The sequence below is a fragment of the Erithacus rubecula genome (genome assembly GCF_903797595.1).
Source record: "Erithacus rubecula genome assembly, chromosome: 18".
Lineage (NCBI taxonomy): Eukaryota > Metazoa > Chordata > Aves > Passeriformes > Muscicapidae > Erithacus > Erithacus rubecula.
In genome coordinates this window covers 11171719-11192531 of record NC_136670.1, presented here as the reverse complement: position 1 = coordinate 11192531, position 20813 = coordinate 11171719, and the positions used below count along the sequence as shown (strand labels likewise).

The 20813-nt window shown below is 44.0% G+C and overlaps 1 protein-coding gene and 1 long non-coding RNA gene across 5 annotated transcripts in view; one reads left to right on the top strand and one right to left on the bottom strand.

The window, feature by feature from the left end:
- PHACTR3 (phosphatase and actin regulator 3) overlaps positions 1 to 20813 on the top strand; it is a 97800-nt gene that overhangs the window by 56495 nt on the left and 20492 nt on the right. For 2 of the 4 annotated variants that reach the window (XM_079321263.1, XM_079321265.1), the window contains exons 5-8: positions 3955 to 4158; positions 8036 to 8297; positions 9222 to 9469; positions 13051 to 13204. In XM_079321263.1, the coding sequence (XP_079177389.1) occupies positions 3955 to 4158; positions 8036 to 8297; positions 9222 to 9469; positions 13051 to 13204 (868 nt within the window). Of the gene's footprint in view, positions 1 to 3954; positions 4159 to 8032; positions 8298 to 9221; positions 9470 to 13050; positions 13205 to 20813 lie in introns of all 4 variants that reach the window. The other 2 variants (XM_079321262.1, XM_079321264.1) reach the window with 1 other exon arrangement.
- Positions 1 to 20813, bottom strand: part of LOC306809609 — an 89020-nt gene that overhangs the window by 60392 nt on the left and 7815 nt on the right. The window lies entirely within an intron of this gene.

Genomic DNA, 20813 nt, shown 5'->3' with positions numbered 1-20813 from the left:
GCACTTCCCAGGGACTGGAGCAGCCAGGCACAGCCCAGCAGGTGGAGGGTTCCATTCACTTCCTGACAACCAAGAAATGCAAACCTGCAGGGATAGTGCTTTATCCTGGTTTGTGAGGACTGTCTTGTAGTGATTATGGATATTCCTGTCCTCTGGTCAATCTTTACACCTTCTCCATCTGCCCCAGCTGCCTTTTGCTCTCTGTCCCATCCCTTCAGGTCCTGCTTTCTCAGGGGTCCCAGCCCCTGGCTGCTTTCCCCAAGCCCACCTCTGCCTGCTTCCACCCTCAGAATGGAAATCATTCCCTCATCAGCTGAGGCAAAACTCATTCATCTCCCTGTTCTTACAGCAACCAGATCAAATCCTGATGAGATTACAGGCTTCTTTTTTCCTTTCTCTATTCTAGAGCATTTAATCCTGTATCATTAATGAAATTTCTTTCAAAACTTCTAATTCTTACCACTGGGACATACTATCAAGGAAAGATAGCACTAATAAGGTGTCATGTATTTAACCTTATGGCTCTGCATAAACTCACAGTGTGATTTGAAATTTATCTTACAATGTGTTCAAAATCGTGAACTGAAGCTTTCAAAATCATCCCAATTTCTTAGGTCTTTTTCCCTAATCTTAGTTCCTTTTATTGTCTCCCTGAAATAATCTTTCCTGTCTTCCGTATTTCTTTTCCTACATTTTTTGAGGTGTCATTTTCCCAGGTTCCACAAAAAATTACAATGGGATTAAATTCTCCTGTCTCTCTAGTCTGAGAGACTCCAGTTTGTAGGAAGACTTTCTACCTCTCCTGCCTTGGTGGCCTCTGGCTTTCAAAATAATTATTGCTGATTCAGTCTTTATGTGCTTATATACCCTTGTCTGTACATCCTAGCATTCCTGTCTCTAGTGAGTGCACCTGAAAGAATTAAATGGGTTAGAAAGTTCTTCAAAATTGTCAGAGTGCTGCTAAGTTTATTATAATGCCAAGTTTTTTTATAACATTTGCCCTTGGGCTCAATCTAGGCCTAATAATGGGCATCTTTCCAGAAATTAATATGAAGAAGTGACCAGGTAGAAACAAAATGAATGGATTTGCTGTATATCCAATGTGTTCTATGTCATCCTGAGGATCTGGGATAAAAGCCAAAGAGGGGAAGGGGAGGAAACACAATTTGCAGACTTTATGTTCATGTTAATACCCAGAAAAAAAACCAGCTAGGGCACAAAGAGGGCAGTTTTTCCCACCTAATCTCACCAGTGGTCTTGGGAACAGTCCCAAGGGGAAGATTTCTACCTGTTAATGAGATGGCATTTTGACAGGTGGCACTCCATGAATAATTCTCTGCTCCAGCAGGAGCCTTGTGCTGAGCACTTGGAATACTTTCAGCAGGATAATATTCACTCTGAAGATGAAATCATTAACATTAACCCATGTTAGTGGGTTTGTGTGCTCAAGACTCAGGTCTGCCTGACACCACACCCAGAACAGGGTGGAGTTCAGGACTAAAAGTCTTCCTGGGGCTGGGAGCATTTGGGATTCACCTTCTCTGCAGCAGAGGACCCACTGTGGCTACTCCTCTGCAGCTGTGCCAAGCAGCCCTTCCTGTCCCAGGGACAGCCACTGATTCCAGGGCAGCCACTACCAGAGAAAGCATTGCTCCTCTCAGGGGAATGCACTCAAATCTGACTGATTTTCCTCTCAAGCTCCCAACATCTAGAGGGGCTCTTGATCTTTCTCTAATCTAACCCATTAGTGACTCTATTTTTCCCTTCCTCTATTACACATTTTGTCTCATGTGCAGTGGGTACAAACACCCAAGTGATGTCACCCTGGAACAAGGCATTTCTCTAGAAGTGCATTAAAAAAATTATTTTCTTCTATAATTCACATAACTATCCCATACAGCAGCTTTCCTGTCATGACAAATGTCACAAGAACTCCTGGTAATGATGCATATTTATTCTTTCCTGTCTCTTTTGAATGATAAATACTCATTCTTCCCCTTCTAGGCACACTCATTAATCTGTTTGTCAACAAATTAAATGCCATTATCTTGCCAATGCTATTGTTTCCAGCTGCCTGAGTGCCTTGGTGCCTCCCCACGCACTCTGAGCACGAGGCTGTTGAATGTTCATTAATACAGAGTTTGAATTCCCAACGAGACACAAAACTGAGCCAAGAACAGATTTGTGATGCAGCAGCTGTGGGTGCCACTGCAGTGAGATTTTACGAGATGCCCTAGAATGGTTTGGTGGGAAAGGTACTCTGGTTAGAGTGCCATAAGGAGTGGGATTTGACCTCTCTCATGTTCTGCATGATCTCAGCTCTGGATCCTCAGCACAGGAAGACATGGACCTGTTGGAGGTCCAGAGGGCAACCAAAAGGATCAGGGGGATGGAACATCTCTCCTGAGAGGGCACTCTGAGAGAGTTGGGGTCATCCAGCCTGAAGAAAAGAAAGCTCCAGGGAGATCTTGTTGCAGCCTTTCAGTACTTAAAGGAGGCTTATAAAAAAGATGGGGACAAACTTTTTGATAGCACCTGTTGTGGTAGAACATGGGACAATGTATTTAAGCTGAAAGAAGGAAGATTCAGGCTAAATACAAGGAAGAATTTTTTTACAATGAGGGTGGTAAAACACTGCCCAGAGAGGTGGTAGATGCTTCATCCCTGGAAACATTCCATGTCAGGTTGGATTGGACTGTGAGTAATTTGATCTTGTTGAAGATGTCCCTGCTCATTTCAGGGGATTTGAATAAATACCTTTAAAGGTTCTTTCCAACACAAACTATTCTATTATTCTGTGCTTAGGAGAGATTTAAACACTGATCTCTCTATTTGCATGAGTGCTTCCTCCCTCTGGACTAGGAAAAATAACTCTCATGGCTACTGCTGAGCCCAGAGTGGCTGGAAATGCAGTTTGGAGGGAGCCTGGCCATGGCTGGGATCAGAGCCAGCCTCAAGCCCCTCTGTGAGTCCCCACACCTGCCAAGGCAGAGATAGGACATGCAGAGTGAAAGCCCAGCAGTGAAGCCCTGTGTGAGTCTGGGCACTGCCAGGGCAGCTGTATCTGAGCAGAATTCAAGGATGCTAATTTTGGACTTCATCACTGAAATTCCACCTGTGTCCTGCTTCAGCTTCATGCCTTTCTGGATCTATTCCCCTGTGCCCTCATCACAGCTTGGTCAATTTGATGAACTGCTCAGTGATTCAGCCTGCACTAACTTTCACAGTTAAGTGCTTTTGCCATCCTTGCAGAGACAATCCTGAAATGAGCAGTGTTCACCATCTCGAACTAGGTCTTGGGAGACTGATTTTTTTTCTTAAGTACTTCACCAATTCCCTGGTCCACTCTAACTGCTCAGATCCAATAGCTAATCTTCTTTGTGGCAGGTTCTTTTTGGTTACCAACTTTAATCTTGGGAAATGCTCAATGGCTCTGGACTCAGGTACAGTAAAAGAAGACTCAGGAAGCAAGCTGAAATCATGTATTAAATAAGATAAAAATCATATTGGGAAAATAAACACATCAGCAATTGGAAAGTCAATTTTTAGGTAATATTCTGGGTTTGACACTCTTTCCCCTTTAGCTGTGTGTTCCTAGACAAAAGAGTACTCACCCAGGGACTGTGCCACCACAGCTGTGTGCTCTAAGAAAATTCATTGCAGCTCTCAAAAGTTGCTTTGCTTTGCTATCCTCATTATTAAAAGAAAGTAAAAAAAGGGTTTAGGGAAGTAAAGGAAACTCAGCAGTTTTCTCAGAAACATCAAAACTCAATATCCTTGTACATTTTATTCTTCACCTGCCCTGGCTGGTTGGCTGTTTCACACAGTTTCTTTCACTGTGGCAAAGATGTGTTTCTAGCCATGTGCCATGTGTTCAGTTTTTCTGAATGTTCCTGGCATTGTCCCCTGGCCTATCATTATTAACTTCATTAATTTTACTCATCTTCCCACTAGCCAAGAAACCTTCAGCACCCACGGAAGAACTGGAAGATGCCAGCCTGCCAGCATCAGAAGACAGTCCACAAGCCTTACTTGTACCTGAATCCACAGACTCCCCCCAGAAGCAGACAGAAAGAAACCCAGCACAGCTTCCCAGCCCTCCATTGCTCCCAGCTCCACCACCTAAGGCAATCTCCAAAATCAACAAGAGCATAACAGGTCAGTCATCACTGCTCAGTAAAGAGTTCCCCATCCTTGATGGGGAGCCTCCACAGCACTATGAAATCCTTTTCTCTCTTTTTTTTTTTTTTTTTTTAAGTCCCAAACTGCTGAGAATCAAGCCAGTTAAACTGAGTGAGCAGTACCATGTCTGGTTGCCTGATAACAATGCACTGATCTTTGCACTTCACATATTTATTTGAACCTCTCAGGGGATTATTTGTTGTGAGTCTATAGCACTAAACACACATAAAACAAATCAAACCAACTGCAAACATCTGCTGAATCCCAAGCTCATATCGATATGCCATAAAACACAAGGAAGATTTAAATGTTTTCATTACCTGGACTCCCACTGGAAAGCAGGACAGCAGCCAAAATCTAGTTCAAGTCAAAGGTTCTACAGAGGTTTTCTGTCTGAAGGGTTTGCTCTCCAGGGCAGATCTGAACTAGAGCTCTGAAATCTGCTCTCGTTAACAGAACACACGAGAGTGAAACACCTGGAGCCTCCTGTGCCAGACCTCATTGAATGGTTCCAAAAGCAATTCCCCTGGGCTCCATTTTCTAACATATTGCCAATGTTGTTACATTTCTCAACATTCTGGCACTGCAGAAAGGGTGCTAAAATGAGAATGATTTTAGTTGGTTCCAGGGCCCCTACATATGGTAAAAGTAGTTAAAAGGGCCTTATTGCAAATGAGAATCAAGTCCTGACATCTAAATGTCAGACCTGTTGGATATTTAGACTTTTAAATGACAGCCATTATGTGAGCCCTGATTTGCATCCACACTCATCATCTGGCACAATGAGCAGGGTTTTCAAAGTCACCAGGGAACAAAACATCACAGGGACTCTATGACCTGACCAATGGGTCTTATAGAAAATATTGAGGTTTTCAGTCTCTTTGAAGAAAATTACAAGTATTTGTTTCCCATGGAAACAATTCATACTTTGTCTGTGCTTAAAGGCTGTAATAACTCAAGTGGGAGCTGGATTCAAAATGGTAATTTAGTGCTCCTCAGGAGCTGCTGTTCAGTTTATTTTACTGTCCTGTGCTGTGGTGAGGCTCGAGCCTCCCCTTCCACCCTGCAAGAGGAACAGGCAGCCCCAGGGCCCTGTGCCTTTGCTCAGCTGAGGAGAAGCCATGCCTGGCATCAGATGTATTTGGAAACCTGACCCACGCAGGGCATTGAGATTACACCTCCACTAACCACTTCAGAGCACTTTGAGTTTAGATATTTTGCTGCTTAACCAAAGTATTTCCTGTACCATCTGAGATATTTTGAGTTTTGGTATTTAATTCTCATTTATATCTTCCACAGAGAAGAACTTTTATTTTTTTCAATGACTCCAGTAACTCTAGACCCTTTTCCAGTAGTGATGATACGTTTATTTTTGTGGGGATGTGGAGGCAGTGCAAAGTTAAAATTAAACAAATACCATCAGTGAGTGAGAGGAAATACAAAAGTGTAGGGAGAGTGAAAGGGTGATTATGAAAGATGAGGAAGATGAAGAGGTTGAAAAGCTCGTTCGTGTTTATTTTTCCCTAATGACAATGGTAGGGATGCTGTCAGCAGAGGAGTGAGGAGTAAGGCAAGCACCAATCAGTCAGAGAGAGGAGGAACAGCTGAAGTGCCAGGACATCCCAAGATTATTCACTGAACATCCTCATTAGTGCCATCCTGCCTGCCCCGGCCACGTGACTCACGGTCACCTGACACCCCGGAGTCATGTGACACTACAGAACCATGTGACACCCCAGAATCATGTGACCCCCTGGAGACACGTGACACCCATGAGTCACATGTCCCCTGCCCCAGCCAGGCGACGCGCCCGTGGCGGGTCATTAGGACAAACGAGGTGCGACCTCAGTGAATTCTCACACTGTGCGAAGCTGCATGAGGATGAGATTGGCCCTTGACCTGTTCCAGGAAGAAGCTGGATAAAGACCAAACAAAGTCTCCTCATTTCCTGCTTTGGGGCTGAGCTGAACCCTGGTTCTTGCTCTGAGGAAACACAGACACCCTCTGTCTCTGTCAGAGGATAAAGGGGCTCAGGAGAGGAGGTTTTGTCCATCCCCTCAGGCCATGATTCAGTGGGCACAGTTGATCATAAATGTGCTCTGTCCATCTCCACAGTCGCACAGAATCAATAATACCCTTGAGTGCCAAACCCCATCTTTGCTGAGCAGAGCTTGGCTGTCTCCTGGCTGGAGCAGCCACCCTGATCAGTGCAGGAGGAGCTCTGGGCTGGGAAGGTCTCAGACATTGCACATCAGGCTCCTTGACTCTTGGAGAAATGCCCCTGAGCTTTCAGACTTGCCAGATTTTGAACAGGGTAAGTTCTGGGCTAGTTTGAGCCCTGTGTCCTGTCTGTATGGAGATGAACAAAGCCATTGCTAAGGCTCCTGTGCTGGAGGGACACAGATGTGCACAAACACCCTCTAGAGATGGCAAAGTAATGCTAGACCTTCCTTAGAACAAGAGAGATTTTATTCTGGATGCAGCTCTCCTCGCTGAAGAATCCTCTCTTCCTCACCCCACAAATACAAAAAGAGACTGGGCTGAGTGGTGGCATACTCAGATTTTCAGTGTTTTTGGTTATGATTTCAGGAGCTTAAGAAGATGCATGGTTTTGGTAACCCTTATGCAGAATGCTGGCTCTGAGAGGAGATACTGAATAGCTAGCTAAAATTTAGTATTTTGTGCCCTCTCCAGTTTTCTAGCAAATTACTCTGCTAACTGGAACCAAGTTGTTATAGGATTACTTCAGGATAATCCCGGCCTGAGCAGAAGTTTTTATCTGCTATGAATTGAGGGATTTATCTCAAAAGTAAGAGGAGAAAAATAGAAAAAAATTACCTATGAAAACATGTTTGTACCAAAGCTGCTCAAGCTGTGCCAGTTTAAATTCCTGTGTGAAGCACTAGGTGGCAACAAGGGACAAGAAATACTCTGGGATGAGGCGATGACATTGCCTTTATCCACCCAGCCCGAGCTGCTGGTGTAAACGGCTCCTTATGCCAGAGGTTTGGGACACAGATATAGGGGAGGGGGAAACGGGAAGAGGACTGCAGAACAGAAAAACTGACCAGCATCTTTTTCAGGCCAGATGTTCTCTTATCCTAAGGCCTATTGTGTGAAGCCACCAAATTTACAACCAGAGAAATGTCCACTGTGCTTCAGACTCAAATGCTGGGAAATGTATAAATCAATCTAAATGTATAACTCTAATTTCAGACAAAAGGTTTACATTGCATAGAAAATAGCTGAATCTGGGGCTAAAAAGAGATTAAATTGCTCCACCCTTCTTTTTTCTTGTTGGTGCTCAATACCCCATCTTTCATTTGGATGTCATTTGGCCAGTTTTGTTATGCAAACATTATCCTCATATTATAATGATTTTGGCATTTTCTCAACGGGCATATGAAAGACAGAGGTCTGGGCTGTGCAGAAATCACAGAGGAGCTGCTAATAGACACTGGTACATTTTGTCCAGACTCAGAACCACAGGGCATAAATTTTAATACAGTCTGCCAGAGTCCAGAGAAAATGCGAGTTTGGACAGCCCAAGCCTGTGGTGGTTAGGAGCAACAGTGTGGCAAGCAAGAATGCAGTGGTGGGATGGGAAAAAGGAGAATCTGATCCTGTGAGAAAGAGGGGAAGTGGGAGAGACGTGTTTTGCTAGATTAAAGATCTGGTCTGATGCAGCAAGAGCCTTTTGAACTCAGTTACTCAGCCAGTTACAGCAAGAGCAAAACATCACCATTTATCCTCTGTTCAAAACAACAAATTAATTTCAGTGCAGTGTCTGAGCAAAAAAAAAAAAAAAAAAAAAGGCATAACAACCTCTTCCCCTCTTGTGTTTTGACAGCAGGAAGTGAAATGGATGATCCAGCCATGAAATCTCCTCCTTCCACCATCCTGAAGAACTATGTCATGGTCGGTTCCTCCCAAATCTCAGGACAAGCTGCCCTCTTCCACCCCTCTGGCCAGAAAAGCTCAGAGCCCCATGGCAGAGGCCAGGTAACCACGCCCACCGGTTCCCCTCACCTGGCTGCCGTTCATCTGCCTTTACCTCCCAGCAGAGTCATTGAAGAACTCCACAGGGCTCTGGCCACCAAACACCGGCAGGACAGGTACCTACAGCCTGCAGGGCTGCATGAGGACACTCATCCCACCACATCATCCTTGTTGGAAACTGTCCTTATCCTCTTGTTAGCATTTTAATTGCTGCTGCAGCTTGGGTTTGCCTTCCTCGTGCTGTCACTGCTTGGAACAAACAGCCCTGGTTAAAGTGCTTCATTTGGCAGCTACTTCATTGTATGTTCTTCCTGTATAAGAACTTACTGTGGCACAGGAGTAGGTTTTCAAACAGGTAGAATGAGGTGAAAATCCTTGATCTACTGCAAAATAAAGTTTCCCCACAGGATACCAACTGAGAGTAGCAGAGGCACATCCTGCTCCAAGTGTGTGAGAAATGTAATTTCTGTGTTTCTTGGCTGGCACAGGAGCACATACAGGATCCATTTTTAATACAAATGTGGGAGTACATTGGGTTCTTTATCTGGGTTTCACTATAAGCCCTCCTGTATATCAGAGGAGGACAGAGATAACCTTTGCCATCCCAGAGTTTTGGAGTGAAGTTGGTATAATTTTTCAGTTCCTTACAACTACTGCCCCAGGGGACAGATTCACATAATGTCATTTCCAGACCTGTTAAACTTTTGTCATGATCATACAATATCATATGAATATTTCATGCCATGCATGTTTTACATCAGAAGGATGTGTTGTGGGGTTTTTAATCACTACAGTATATCTTATGACCATATATCAAAGAAAAACATTATTCACCACTCCTCCATGTCTCATTTTAATGGCAGAGGCAAGAAAATAGATCCACATTACCCATTCTCCACTTGAACACGTGTTGGGCCATGCTGAACTCCCTACCCTGCCCTTTACGAGCTACAGGACGTTTTTCTCATTCTCATGTAGGTTTCTACTGCAGCAATAAAACTGTCTTTGTAAAATCTGGCCTGTGCATCTTCCACCCACAGCTTCCATGGAAGAGAAAGTAAAGGCTCTCCCAAAAAAAGAGTGGATGTCCGTCCCTCAAGAACGTCGAGCATGGAGCGGAACAAAGAGAAGGAGAACTCACTGAGTTATGGCAGTGACTCAGAAAACAAGAGGAACTCAGTTAAAGAGTCAGATGAGAACAAAGAAAACATGATCATGAACTCAGAGCTCAAGGAAGACTCTGTTTTTTATCAAGATGAGGAAGTTTTGAACGACTCTATTATTTCTGGTAAGGATAGTCACTGTATTACAAAGATGCACTCTTGCAACTGAAGAGAATGCTCTAAAGGCAGCAGAAAATAGTGGGAAGGATAAATTCCTTAACTTGTTACATCAGCTTTTTGAAGCACTTCTGGTGAAAAGCTGAAGCTAAATTGGAGTCTCAGTGGTTGTCCTCCAGGCAGTGCACACTGAGATGTGTGACTGTGCTTTACCCTCTGAGATACTGGTGCACCCTTGCACTGCTCTGTATGAACAGCAGCACTCCCAGACATCCCACTGTGAGCAGCCAGAGCTTTCTGGACACCCAGTGCCAATGCTGCTGCTGCCTTGGAACTCCAGGACTGTTATTCCATGCAGTACACACTGTTATTCCATGGTACACAGGAAAGTGATAGAGACCAATCAATCTAGGAAGGACAAACATGCAGAAAAAATATCTTAAAGAATAAAGTTTCTCTCCATTTGGTCCATTTTACCCCTTCTTGAGACATATGGAGAATGCATTTTATAATTCTGTGTAATTATTTAAGTGAGCTTTGGCAAAATAATCAGGTCTCATTAGAAAATTTGTCATTCAAGGTTTATAATGTTTTCCATGTTAGCAAGACAGATTCAATCTGAGATGAATCCTTCACTCTCTTCATGAATGCATTAAAAGAAGGCAGGCAGAGAACAATTTATCAAAAAATAATTGTTATAGCAGATGAAAGATGAATTTTAAAAGGTGTCTTTGAAAGCACGAGCCAGCAGACAGGACGTGAGTTCTGCTGTCTTAAGACACCAAGTAACAGGACAGACTCCTGAGGTAAGGCAAAAAAAAAACCAAAAAACCAGAGTCCCTTGCCCAATTGCTGTGCATTTAATGATTTAATGTGCATTTAATGAGCTTAAAACAAGAAAAATACCTTTTAAATTCTATTTCCTTTTCTGGCTATGTGTGTAAAAGTGGCCTCCTTTGATAAAAATTCTATGAACTAGAGGCAGCCAGGCAAAAAATACATTATCTCCTACAAGCAAAACCAAATCAGAATATTAAACTATTGAAGGTGAATATCTATTTACCAAATAATTATTCATTACTATGATGACAGGAGGGCACTGGTTATTGTACAAGTTTCAGTGATATCTAGAAGCAGCTCAAGGCTTCCTACAATAAGTGCTTGAGTTTTGGAAAATTCCTGCAGTTGAAGGACAGTGGTGGTGTTCTGTGGATGGCTGAGGCCAATGGAGAAAAACAGAGCTATTCAAAGATATTTTGGCATTATTGTGGCTGCAGCAACAGTGCTGCTTGGCCCAGAGGATTCTGAGCTCTGTGACTGATCCAGTCAGAGCAGGCTGGGACATTCCCCAGGCCTTTCTGGTGTGGAGGGACTGCTCAGGTACCCCCTGCACATTCCAGAGATGTAGCAGACAGAGACAGCACCAGAACAATTCCCTAAACATCTCCAGATTCCTTCTAGTTTGAAGAAATCTGGGCTGGTTTCCAAGTCAGGGAGTAAAACTATCCATTAATCCTGATCTGCTTTGCAATCCCTGTACTGCCTTAGAAAGTCACCTGCTCTGCTAGTGCCACCATGACAAGGCACAGTGCCACAGCCTTGTGGCTACAGGGGGGTACAGGCTGCTCACATAACTCTGGAAAAGTGAGGAATTGTGCCTTGGTTTTCCATTCTTACTCAATAAATCATTATTTGAAACCTCTGAATACCCAAGGCAAGATGAGCTTAAGAAACAACGTTACTAGAATGTAGCCCACAACTGGTAACTGATGCAGTCAAAGTCTGCCCAGCATCAGGCAGTGTTGGGATTTGTTTTTTGATTGATAGGACAGTGAATATGATAAAAAGAACAGTAAACATACAGGAAATTAATGTCACAATTCGACCAAATTAAACCAGAAAGTTTCTGCAGGAACCTGCAGCCCAAACATGACAAGGGTGTGGATTTCCCAAGCATTTCTTGTTGACCTAGCTGAGGTGTGATCCATCATGAAACAATCCAGCCAAAATCCTGCCTGAGATAGATGGTCAGGGGGCAAACTGGCAATGAATGTGCCTGACTGACCAAGAAAAACAACCCTTGGAAAAAGAATACTTAAATAAGGGTGTTTGCAGGTTCAGTTTCTGCTGAGGTAGTGATCAGGAAGGAATTTGCCTCAGGGTGCTGAGTAGAGCTTTACTTTCCTCTTTGTTCTCTAGTTTTGTTTTATTCATGTGCACTTATTCTCTTTTAATATTTAGATTTTGTATGTATATTTGCATTTTAACCTGTTCTGGTAAATTATGTTTCATTATGAACAGTCCACCTTTGATTGACAGAGGGAGCTGACACTGTTAATTAGGATTTTGACCCCCTTCCTTTAAAGTCAATAACAAAAATCCTATAGATTATATCACTTTCTGTGCCCTCAAGGTGCCCTGCCCTGGGACACTGCTGCAGCTCCTCTGGACACACAGAGCTCCTTGTCTGAAGCTCTGACATGGCCAAATTCCTCTTATGACCTCTGTAAGATACTCAGGTGAAACTGGGATTTTTCCAGCTTTGAGTGTCCTTCAGGTTGTTTCCAGCAGAAATTCTGTTGGTTCCTCTGCACCCACTGCCAGCATGGTGGAGGCTTGAGAAACCCTGTCAAAGTCCCAAGTCTGTGGCTTTGTGAGCCAAATGCTTCTGATGGAGTCAGATATTCAGTTAGCAGAAGGCTCCCTGTGGCAGCAGCCAAGTCATTTAACTTCCCTGCCCATCTGTTAAATGTATATCTGCTACTTCAGACAGGGCTGTGTGCTTTAATTTAATTAATGCTTGCAACAGACTGTGAGAGCATTTCAAGGAAGGTGCTAAATAAGGGCACAGCATTTGGGCTCCAGAAAGGGGTTTCGAGCTGATTATAGTTTCTGAAAAGTTTAACTTTAGACCAATGCAATTACTAAGAGATTTTTCACTGCTCACATAGGGATACCAAAATGACTCTGCCCCATTCTTTCCAACAGGTAAATGTGAGAAGGAGATTGTACAGACTTCTTCCTCTGCATAAAGAAATTTGAGATCAGTAGTGATAATAATAATGGAGGTCCACAGATCCCTAGCAAATAAAACCCCAGTATTTGGGAATGAGAGCCTATTTAGGATTTAGAATCTTGCCAACCTCCAGAGCATCCTTTTAAAAACAGACTTTAATCCTATCTCAAATGCCAAACAATAATACCAATTAAATGTCATTTTCTTTAAAAGTGAGGTGACCTTCTCTAGAAAAGGTAAAGCATTAAATTTAAAAAAACTCAAACCCTTTAAAGCAAAAAAGAACCAAAACAAATGAACGTCCTATTACACACCGTGCTCCCAAGATGAAACAAAGATTTAACTGTAGTTCCTGCATGCCCTGAGGAATATGTTCCCTCTGCATTTGCAGTGGTTTTGTGTCTGAGCCCTGCTCAGCTGTCGTGCTGCTTTCTGACTTTAATGTGTACAAGTGCTCCTTGCACAGCACCACACAGATCTCTGTCCCTCTGTGCCATTCCTGCTCTCCAGAAGTTCCTGTTTCACCCCCAGGAGCTGCCTTTCTAATAACTTTCCTTTCAATGCATGTCCCAGGTACTTTGCCAAGAAAATGCAAGAAAGAACTGCTGGCAGTAAAACTACGGAACAGACCAAGTAAGCAGGAGCTGGAAGACAGGAATATTTTCCCAAGGAGAACAGATGAGGAAAGACAGGAAATCCGGCAGCAAATTGAAATGAAACTCTCAAAGTAAGTGTTGTGAATGAGAACAGGGAGGAGCCTCCTTTTACAAGGGAGCATCCTCTGTCAGATGAGGCACTGCCACCCACCCCCAGGTCCATTGCCTGCAGGGAACCATCCCCAAGCCAATACAGCACATTTTCTGCTGTCAATCAGCCACAGGAGAAAAAGTCCTAATTCCCTCTTCAGTCAGGATTGCCTTGACTTCAAGGGAAAACAAGACAGAAGTCAATTTGGGAGACAAAATCCTGCCAAATCTACCTGCAGCTCTGCTGCTGCAATCAAGATTTGGAGATTCTCCAGAAAGGCCAGTACTTTAACAAAAATAGTACTGTAATAATTATTTACCAACCCAATTTAGCGTTGTCAGCTCTAGCTGGATGTGAGGATAAAGGCAATTGTTAGAGCTGCATATTTGCTTACCCAAGGGAAAGCTGCTGCACTGGCAGCATTGCCCTCACCTGAGGAAGGTGCCTGTGTAAGTCCAGCTGCAGGAACAGCAGGGATGCTCTGGTTTTGATCAGTAACCAGGGCAACAGGGGAGAGAGCAGCTGTGAGAGAAACAGCATCACTGGTGTGCAGCCCAAAGCAAAGATTGAAGGTAACTGGGAGGCTCAGACTGCACCATTTGGGTTTTGTGTGTGCTTTTTTAAGAGCTGCATTTGGATATCTGCAAACATGAATATTTTAGAGGAGACAAAGTGGATTGTTAAATAATCTGTGCTGTGCTGCCCACACGGGGACAGCGAGCACTGCTCACCACCAAAACGCTTGGAATCAAATTGGTAAACATGAATAGAAGTTCATTTTCAAGGCTTATTAAATATTAAATATCTCAAGCCTCTCCTGAAAGAAACATTTATTGATATTTAGACTAACTCATTCATGTGCATGCTTTTGATTAAACTTTACCTCTGGGGACAGGGAATGAGAACAAATGTGTGGATCAGAGCACAAGTCCTAATGGATCAGAGTTTATGGAGGAGAGCATCTCTGCCTTCACCACTCCTGCCCTCAGCTAAGGAACAAGCTGCTGAGGGAACAGAGAGGAGGGTTTGGGTGCCCTTCATGGTGCCCCTGCAGCAGCAGAGATGGAGTTATGGTCCCTGCAGTCTCAGTGACTTTGCACCCAGAGGGGAGCAGTGCTCTGTGCCAGGGCTGCACAGCTCAGTGCAGATGGCAGATCCTGCCACAGAAAACACACACATCCAAACAAGCAGGAAAGTTGCCCCTGCAATGTACACTGAGTTCCAAGAGTTACAGACAGAGCAGATCACTGGTGTGTCCCATTAATACCCATCACCTTAGGGAGCAAAGATGGGCCTTGCAAGCCTTGTGCATTTTTTTCAGGGAAATACTTCACATTGCACCCCAATATCATTAATTCCATTATTTTGGCCATTTGATAACTCGTGAGATCTCTTCATATATTAAGAGCTGAATTTGATTGCTTTAAAATACACAAAAAATGGTTTCCACCTCACTGCATCCCTAAAACCAAGTTCAACCATCACAAACTATTCACTGAATGAGAAGATTGTCATATCCAGCCCCATCTCATATTGCTGAAATGCCTAGAAGGTCTCATCTGTTTTCAGCCCTGCCTGACTTCTCTTAGTGTGAAAGGTCTGATGGAATTGCAGCTTCAGGTGCTGTAACTAGAGCCTTTATCTCTTTATTTTCATTTGTCATTTGTCTTGCTTAATAATGAGCCTAAAGAAATACTGTAATGAGTGCTTCCCTAGGGTCAAATGACAGTACAAGGACTTGCCTAGGACACTGCTGGACAGGTGAAAGGGGCTGGTCACCACCAGGAGACAGGAAATTTGCTGTGTGTAGGTGAATGCAGCTAAGAGAGCCTCCCCTGCCTGCTGTGATCTCATGCAGCAATCTGGGGTGCAGCCCACCAGTGTCACTGGTGATGTCTAGAGGATGGCTAAAAGCCATCTTTGTTCCAAGGGTTGGAAGCCAGGCCTTAATTTGGTTCCTTCTTCCTGGAACGTGGAAGATTGAGTGCATTTCGGGGAACAGACGGTGCAGAGATTGCTGGAATAGCCAGGAAAGGCAAAACAGATTGGGAGCAGTCTCCCACACAACTTGCAGCACATATGTGCTGGCAGAGCTCAGCTCAGCTCTTAACTCATCCACCAGAATAGAATATGACCGTGCAAACAAGCTCAGGTGGTGGATGAATGCAGGAAAATATTTACAACATCACGAAAAGCAAGTGGGTGTCCAAAAAACCCAATGGCCAACCAAGTAAAAATGAAATCTGGCAAAGGCCAAAGAGCCAAAGCCCTAGAGGTATCCCTTTGGAGTTTCTGACTAGGACTCACCCCATGAAACCCAGGCCACCTCAGATTCTACACTCAGAGCAGAGTCTGGCTGTGGTGTGGAAATGAAACCAAACTGGGAAGAATGAAATTTTTGGATGAGCTTTTGAGGTGTTTGCACTCATTCATTTCACTGGTACTTGTGCAGAGCAGTCTCTGTGTGACAACTTGGGAGGTTTATAGCTAAGGAATGTAGTGCTGGGGTGGGAAGTGCTGCCTGGGAGATGGGATCCAGTAGAAATGTCTGTTCTCTGCAGGGCTTTGCCATTACCTGTGCAGAAAAGAGCAGCATGTTGCTGCTGCTGCTGCAATTGTAACACTTAGAAAACAGCAAATCATGAATCCAGTGTACCATCAGGCTATAGATCTGTGTTTAGCACAAAGAATGATCCATGGGCAGATAAGCAAGTAGTTATTCAATGGCTGACTGCATAAGAATGGCACATAACCAGGCAGTTGTTAACAGGGTCGATATTTTTCAGCACATTTGCAGGGGTTTGATGGTCTGTAGCTGTCTAGCAAATTACCTCAGCCCCACAGCTAACACAGCCTTGCTCTGTGCTCTGGAGGGAAAGATGTACTGACATAGATAACCTGCAAAATACACCAAATAATGGTGTTTATATAGCTTTTAAAATGGGGAGACAAAAGAATAGCATCCTCTGAGAACTGCTGTATTATTTAAGTGGTTCTGGTTGTAACACATTTCAACAGCAGCTGTGAACCTGCTGAGAAGAGCAACTCCCTGCTATCACTCTGATGGGTGTTTATAAAGTCAAAGCTAAAACCCCTATTTTCCTTCACTTTGCCACTCATTCCATCTCAAAAGAGAGATTGGGAAATTCTGCATTTTGAGACAAATTCCACTTTTTCAGCAGTGCAAATCTACCAATTTCAGATTTATTATGGACTGACAGCAGCATGAGGAGAGATTCCAGGATTCATTTATGTGCATCACTGCTTTTGAAAAGTGTATTTCCTGTATTTCGTGCTCCCAGCCAATTTAATCTACCACTTGTTGCCGTGGAAACATGGACTTCTCCCTCCTCCTTCCTCCAAAATGGCAGTATTCCAGTTTTCCCTATGCTGTAGTGCTTCTCTTACTAATCCATGCATCCCCAGTGCCCCAGAGCATGGTGCACACTTGGAATGCTCTACTGTGCATTAGGCAACAGGGCTCCCAACAGCTCTTGGTTCCATTATTATGTGTTCAGAGCACAGATAATAAGCCCTCGATGGAATTCAGTGAATTGAGAGCTCTTTGTGGCACAAGGCAGAAAAGACATTTGCAAGTACAATTGTTTGCAATATCTGCTTCCTGTCTCACAGACACACTTTGTTCTAGCAGGGGTTTCAGCTGAAACCTGGGGGAGTGAAAGACTAGCTAGACTGAAGGGTGACTCAGGAAAAGGATGTTTAATTAAATTTGATATCTGTTTAGAAAGTTAATGTTTGTAGTGTCTAAGTGGCTCGTGCTTCTTGAGAATATAACCACGGTTAAAGACACTCCAGTATAACTTAATGTCTCAATGAAAATGCAAATTCCTGGAAAAGATTATACTTGTAATAGTCACTTCATGTGTTGCTTCACCTCCTCTGGTATTTGTACAAGTGCACACGATGTGTGAAGTGGCACTTAAAAGATGATGGGGACAGGTTTTAAAAACAGAAACGTGGGCAGAGGAGTCAGACAGGAAGAACAAAGGGTTTTTGTACACAGAGAGGAACCAAAGCTTGAGCACCTAAAACTGATCTTTACCACATTGAAAACATTGGCTTGGGTAGGTGGATGGATGATGCTGGGCCAAGTTTCCTGGCAACAAAAAGTGAAGAGAAGGCATCTTCATTCAGTTGTTACCACATCTGGAATCTGTAGTTGTGGTGCTGCCCTGAGCTTCCTGGAGAAGCATTTTCGAGTTGACTCACCCAGGAACTGCAGATATATCTAAAAGCACACCCAGATGAGACCCTGGTTTGTCCCTCAGGTAAGAGAGTGTGAAGTTCACAGTGCTGCTGGAGACAGAACAATACCAAGCAAAAAGCACTTCAGATTGGCAGCCTAAAAGCAAAACAGCCCCACAGCTCAGCACAGAGCACTCACAAAGACTATTTCACCTACTGACAGCACAAAAGCTGTACCATGTTTCCCAAGGACAGCACATCCAGTGCCACTTCTCCATAGAAATGTCTCAGGGCAGCTTTGCTCACTGAAAAGACATCAGCCCTTCAGACTGAGACGTTCAGCAGGGAACTGGGCGGAATGCACAGAACTTTGGGGAACATTTTGTTTAGATGAACAAAAAAAAAAAAAAGGTAGTTGTACATGTACAAACTACTGATAGCCCTAATGCAGAAGTTCAGGAGATGCTGAACTGACCCCAGCCTAAGCTCACCTGGAGATCAGCAAGTTTTTTTTTTCTGATGAATCTCCAACTGTGCTCCAACTCCCGGTCACTGGACTAAAAACCAGGGAACTGCCCTAATTTCAGAAGAATGGGAAGGCTTGACACAGATTCATTCCAGAGACAGAAAGGCAGGGGGCCATGTACAAAGAACAGATCAGCTGTCAGCACTAATTAGCTGTGTACAATTGAATGCATTTCATTATTGGGCAGGCACCATCCAGGTAACCATCTCGCTGATGCTGAAAATAGCTCCAGCGGCTGCAGCGTGGGCGTGTGTGCAGGCTCAGCTCCTCACACGAGACAGGAGCTAAATATAGAGCCACAATTTCATTCTGTGGGCGTGTGGGAGCCCAGGGAGTCTCCTGTCTCCTGCTCTGCTCCAGCAAGACGTGATGCTGGCAGTGGGATCAGCTGGAGGCTGCTGTCAGACCTGCTCCTGGCTGCAGGATTTTATCAGGATGCTTAGTGAGGATTTGGGATTTTTTGTAATGGTTTTCCCCTTTTCCGTTATGGGGTCTGCTTTTCAGGCTATGGCAAAGAAAGATATTGTGAAGGATGGAGGGGGGAGCAGTAGGAAGAATGTGCAAGTGAAGCTGAGATTTTTTTTTTTTCTTGTGCTGCCGTCAGGATTAAGAAGTCCAGATCCCAAGGCATTAATATTCCCTGTGCTCTTCCTTGGTGTCAAGGCAGTGGCACACAGCTGGAAACCTGGCTGTGAACCCAGTGACAGACAGCACTGGCCTGGTCAAGGGGCTGGGGGTTAGTGCTTGCTGCCAGAGTTCCTGAAACAGCCTTCAATGGTAAAAATCAGGAGGAAAGGGAGAAGACTCAAGTGCCATTAAGGTCTCCAAGCAATGAGTAAGTTCAGCCTCCTGTCTACATGGCTTTTCAAGTTCAAGTGAGCTGCAGTGTAGTTCAAATAAAGCATTAGAGAGGGTTCAAATACATCTGTACATGCTGTACCTTGACTATGCTGTCCCCTTGTCTAAAGGACTGAGAAAGGTTTGTTCCCTTTCAGGCATTAGACTCTAAGAATAGAATGAACCTCACTAACACCAATCCCTGGTAGGCAAGTAAACCTGACCCCCCTGACTGTGTGATCATACCAGGCCCTCTGAATAGCAGCTCTTGAACCAGAGGTGCTTCCTTGCTTCAGCAGCACTTGCACAATTAATTATGGAGCACCCAGTCAGCTCTGAGCAAGAGCCATGATCTGCAGCTGAACCAGAATGAGCAATTTGCTGTTTCAGCCCAGCCCACAGCTTGTCTGGCGAGAATTTTTGAACACACTAATTCATTTATAACGGGTTGAACCACAGTTGCCTTAGTCCTGGATTATTCTCATAAGCACATGACCCAGAGGTGCTCCAAGTGCAGGCCTGTGTTGCTGAGAATTCAACATCCCCCTCCTGCTGAAAATGGGGGGTATTTGTGCAAACATGAGGCAGTGTCACTGCAGAGGCAGTAAATTCTGCCAGGCAACAACATGAAGTTCCAAATTCACAGGGCACAGCCAAGTAAAGATTGTCTTCTGGGAAGACACTATCTCCTTACACTGCTCTGTTTTACTTCCCTGGCTCCAGTGCTGGGAATTCCTAATCAAACCTGTTTTCCACAGCACAGTGAAGGCAAGGGCAGCAGGTCAGAGCACAGCAGGCAAATGAAGAGCAGAGCAGCAGGTAGAGACACAGATAGGAATATACAGGGCCTTTTCTGGGACACAGAGTCAATTCCTCGAATAGATCTGGTGTAAGTGGCACAAGTGAAACTAGAAATAAAAAAATCAGAGTGCAGAAAGCTGTAAGTATCACAAGGCAGCACAATCACATAAATAAACTCACGGGAAAACTGCTTAAGCAAGTGTCATTGAGTAAGGAAAAAGCCTTTTTGGGAAGAAAACAGTGCACTTGTTTTGCCCTACCAACCCGCCCACTACCAGCAGCACATGCTCAGCTCATCCCTTCCCAGAATTTGGGCACCTCCACACGCCTGAAGATCTGGGCTCTGCCCCTGTGGTGTGACAAGCAGTCATGAACCAAAGAGGAAATGCATAAAATGCCAGTAATAGTCTGTAATGCTTCACCTTGCAGTGGATTATGATTCAGGTCCTTGAGCTTGTGTGGGTCTGCAGTACAAGTAATTATAGGAAGAAATTGCTTTAATTTAATTTGCTGAGTTTAATCAATAGAGACCAAAGTAAGCTGCTCTGGTTGTCACAGTGATTTGTGCTGTTGTAGGATGAAAACCTGACCAGAACAAGGTGCTGTAACTGTGGTGAGGGATTCAGGCATTCACAGTGCCAGCCCTCACTGTGTATAGGCATAGTCACTGTGTCACTGAGAGGATTTAGGACTATGCTTTTTTGGGTTAGATCTATTAATGAAATTCAGGAAAAATGTTTTCTGCACTTAAAGCCAAGCACTTACTTCACTTAGTTGGAACAGAAGCCAGATGGGATGGACACTGTGTATCTGCAAGGCTGTGAACTGTGTAAGCACAGTCTCAGCCAGAAATGGGTTTGGCTGCATGTTTTTTAGCACATCCATTTCAGATGTGCCACTTGAAAGCATTTGAGAACAAAAGAGGGGTAAAGTTTGGATGTTGTGTTGGTTCTCCTCCCACTTGCTTTTTAAACCTAACCAAATTTATAGGTAGACTGAATATCAATGAATGTCACTATGACTGTTGCAGTGAATTGCCTTCAGAATACCTAAATGGTCACTTCTCCCACAAAATATGAAATGTGGCTTAGTTTGGAGAAGAAAAAACCTCCTCACTGAACACACTGTCCTTGGGGGCACAGCACTGAGTTATCCCTGCTACACAGGGAGGGTTCTCAGATGAATCACCTGTACTTTCACATGAAGAACTTGATCATAT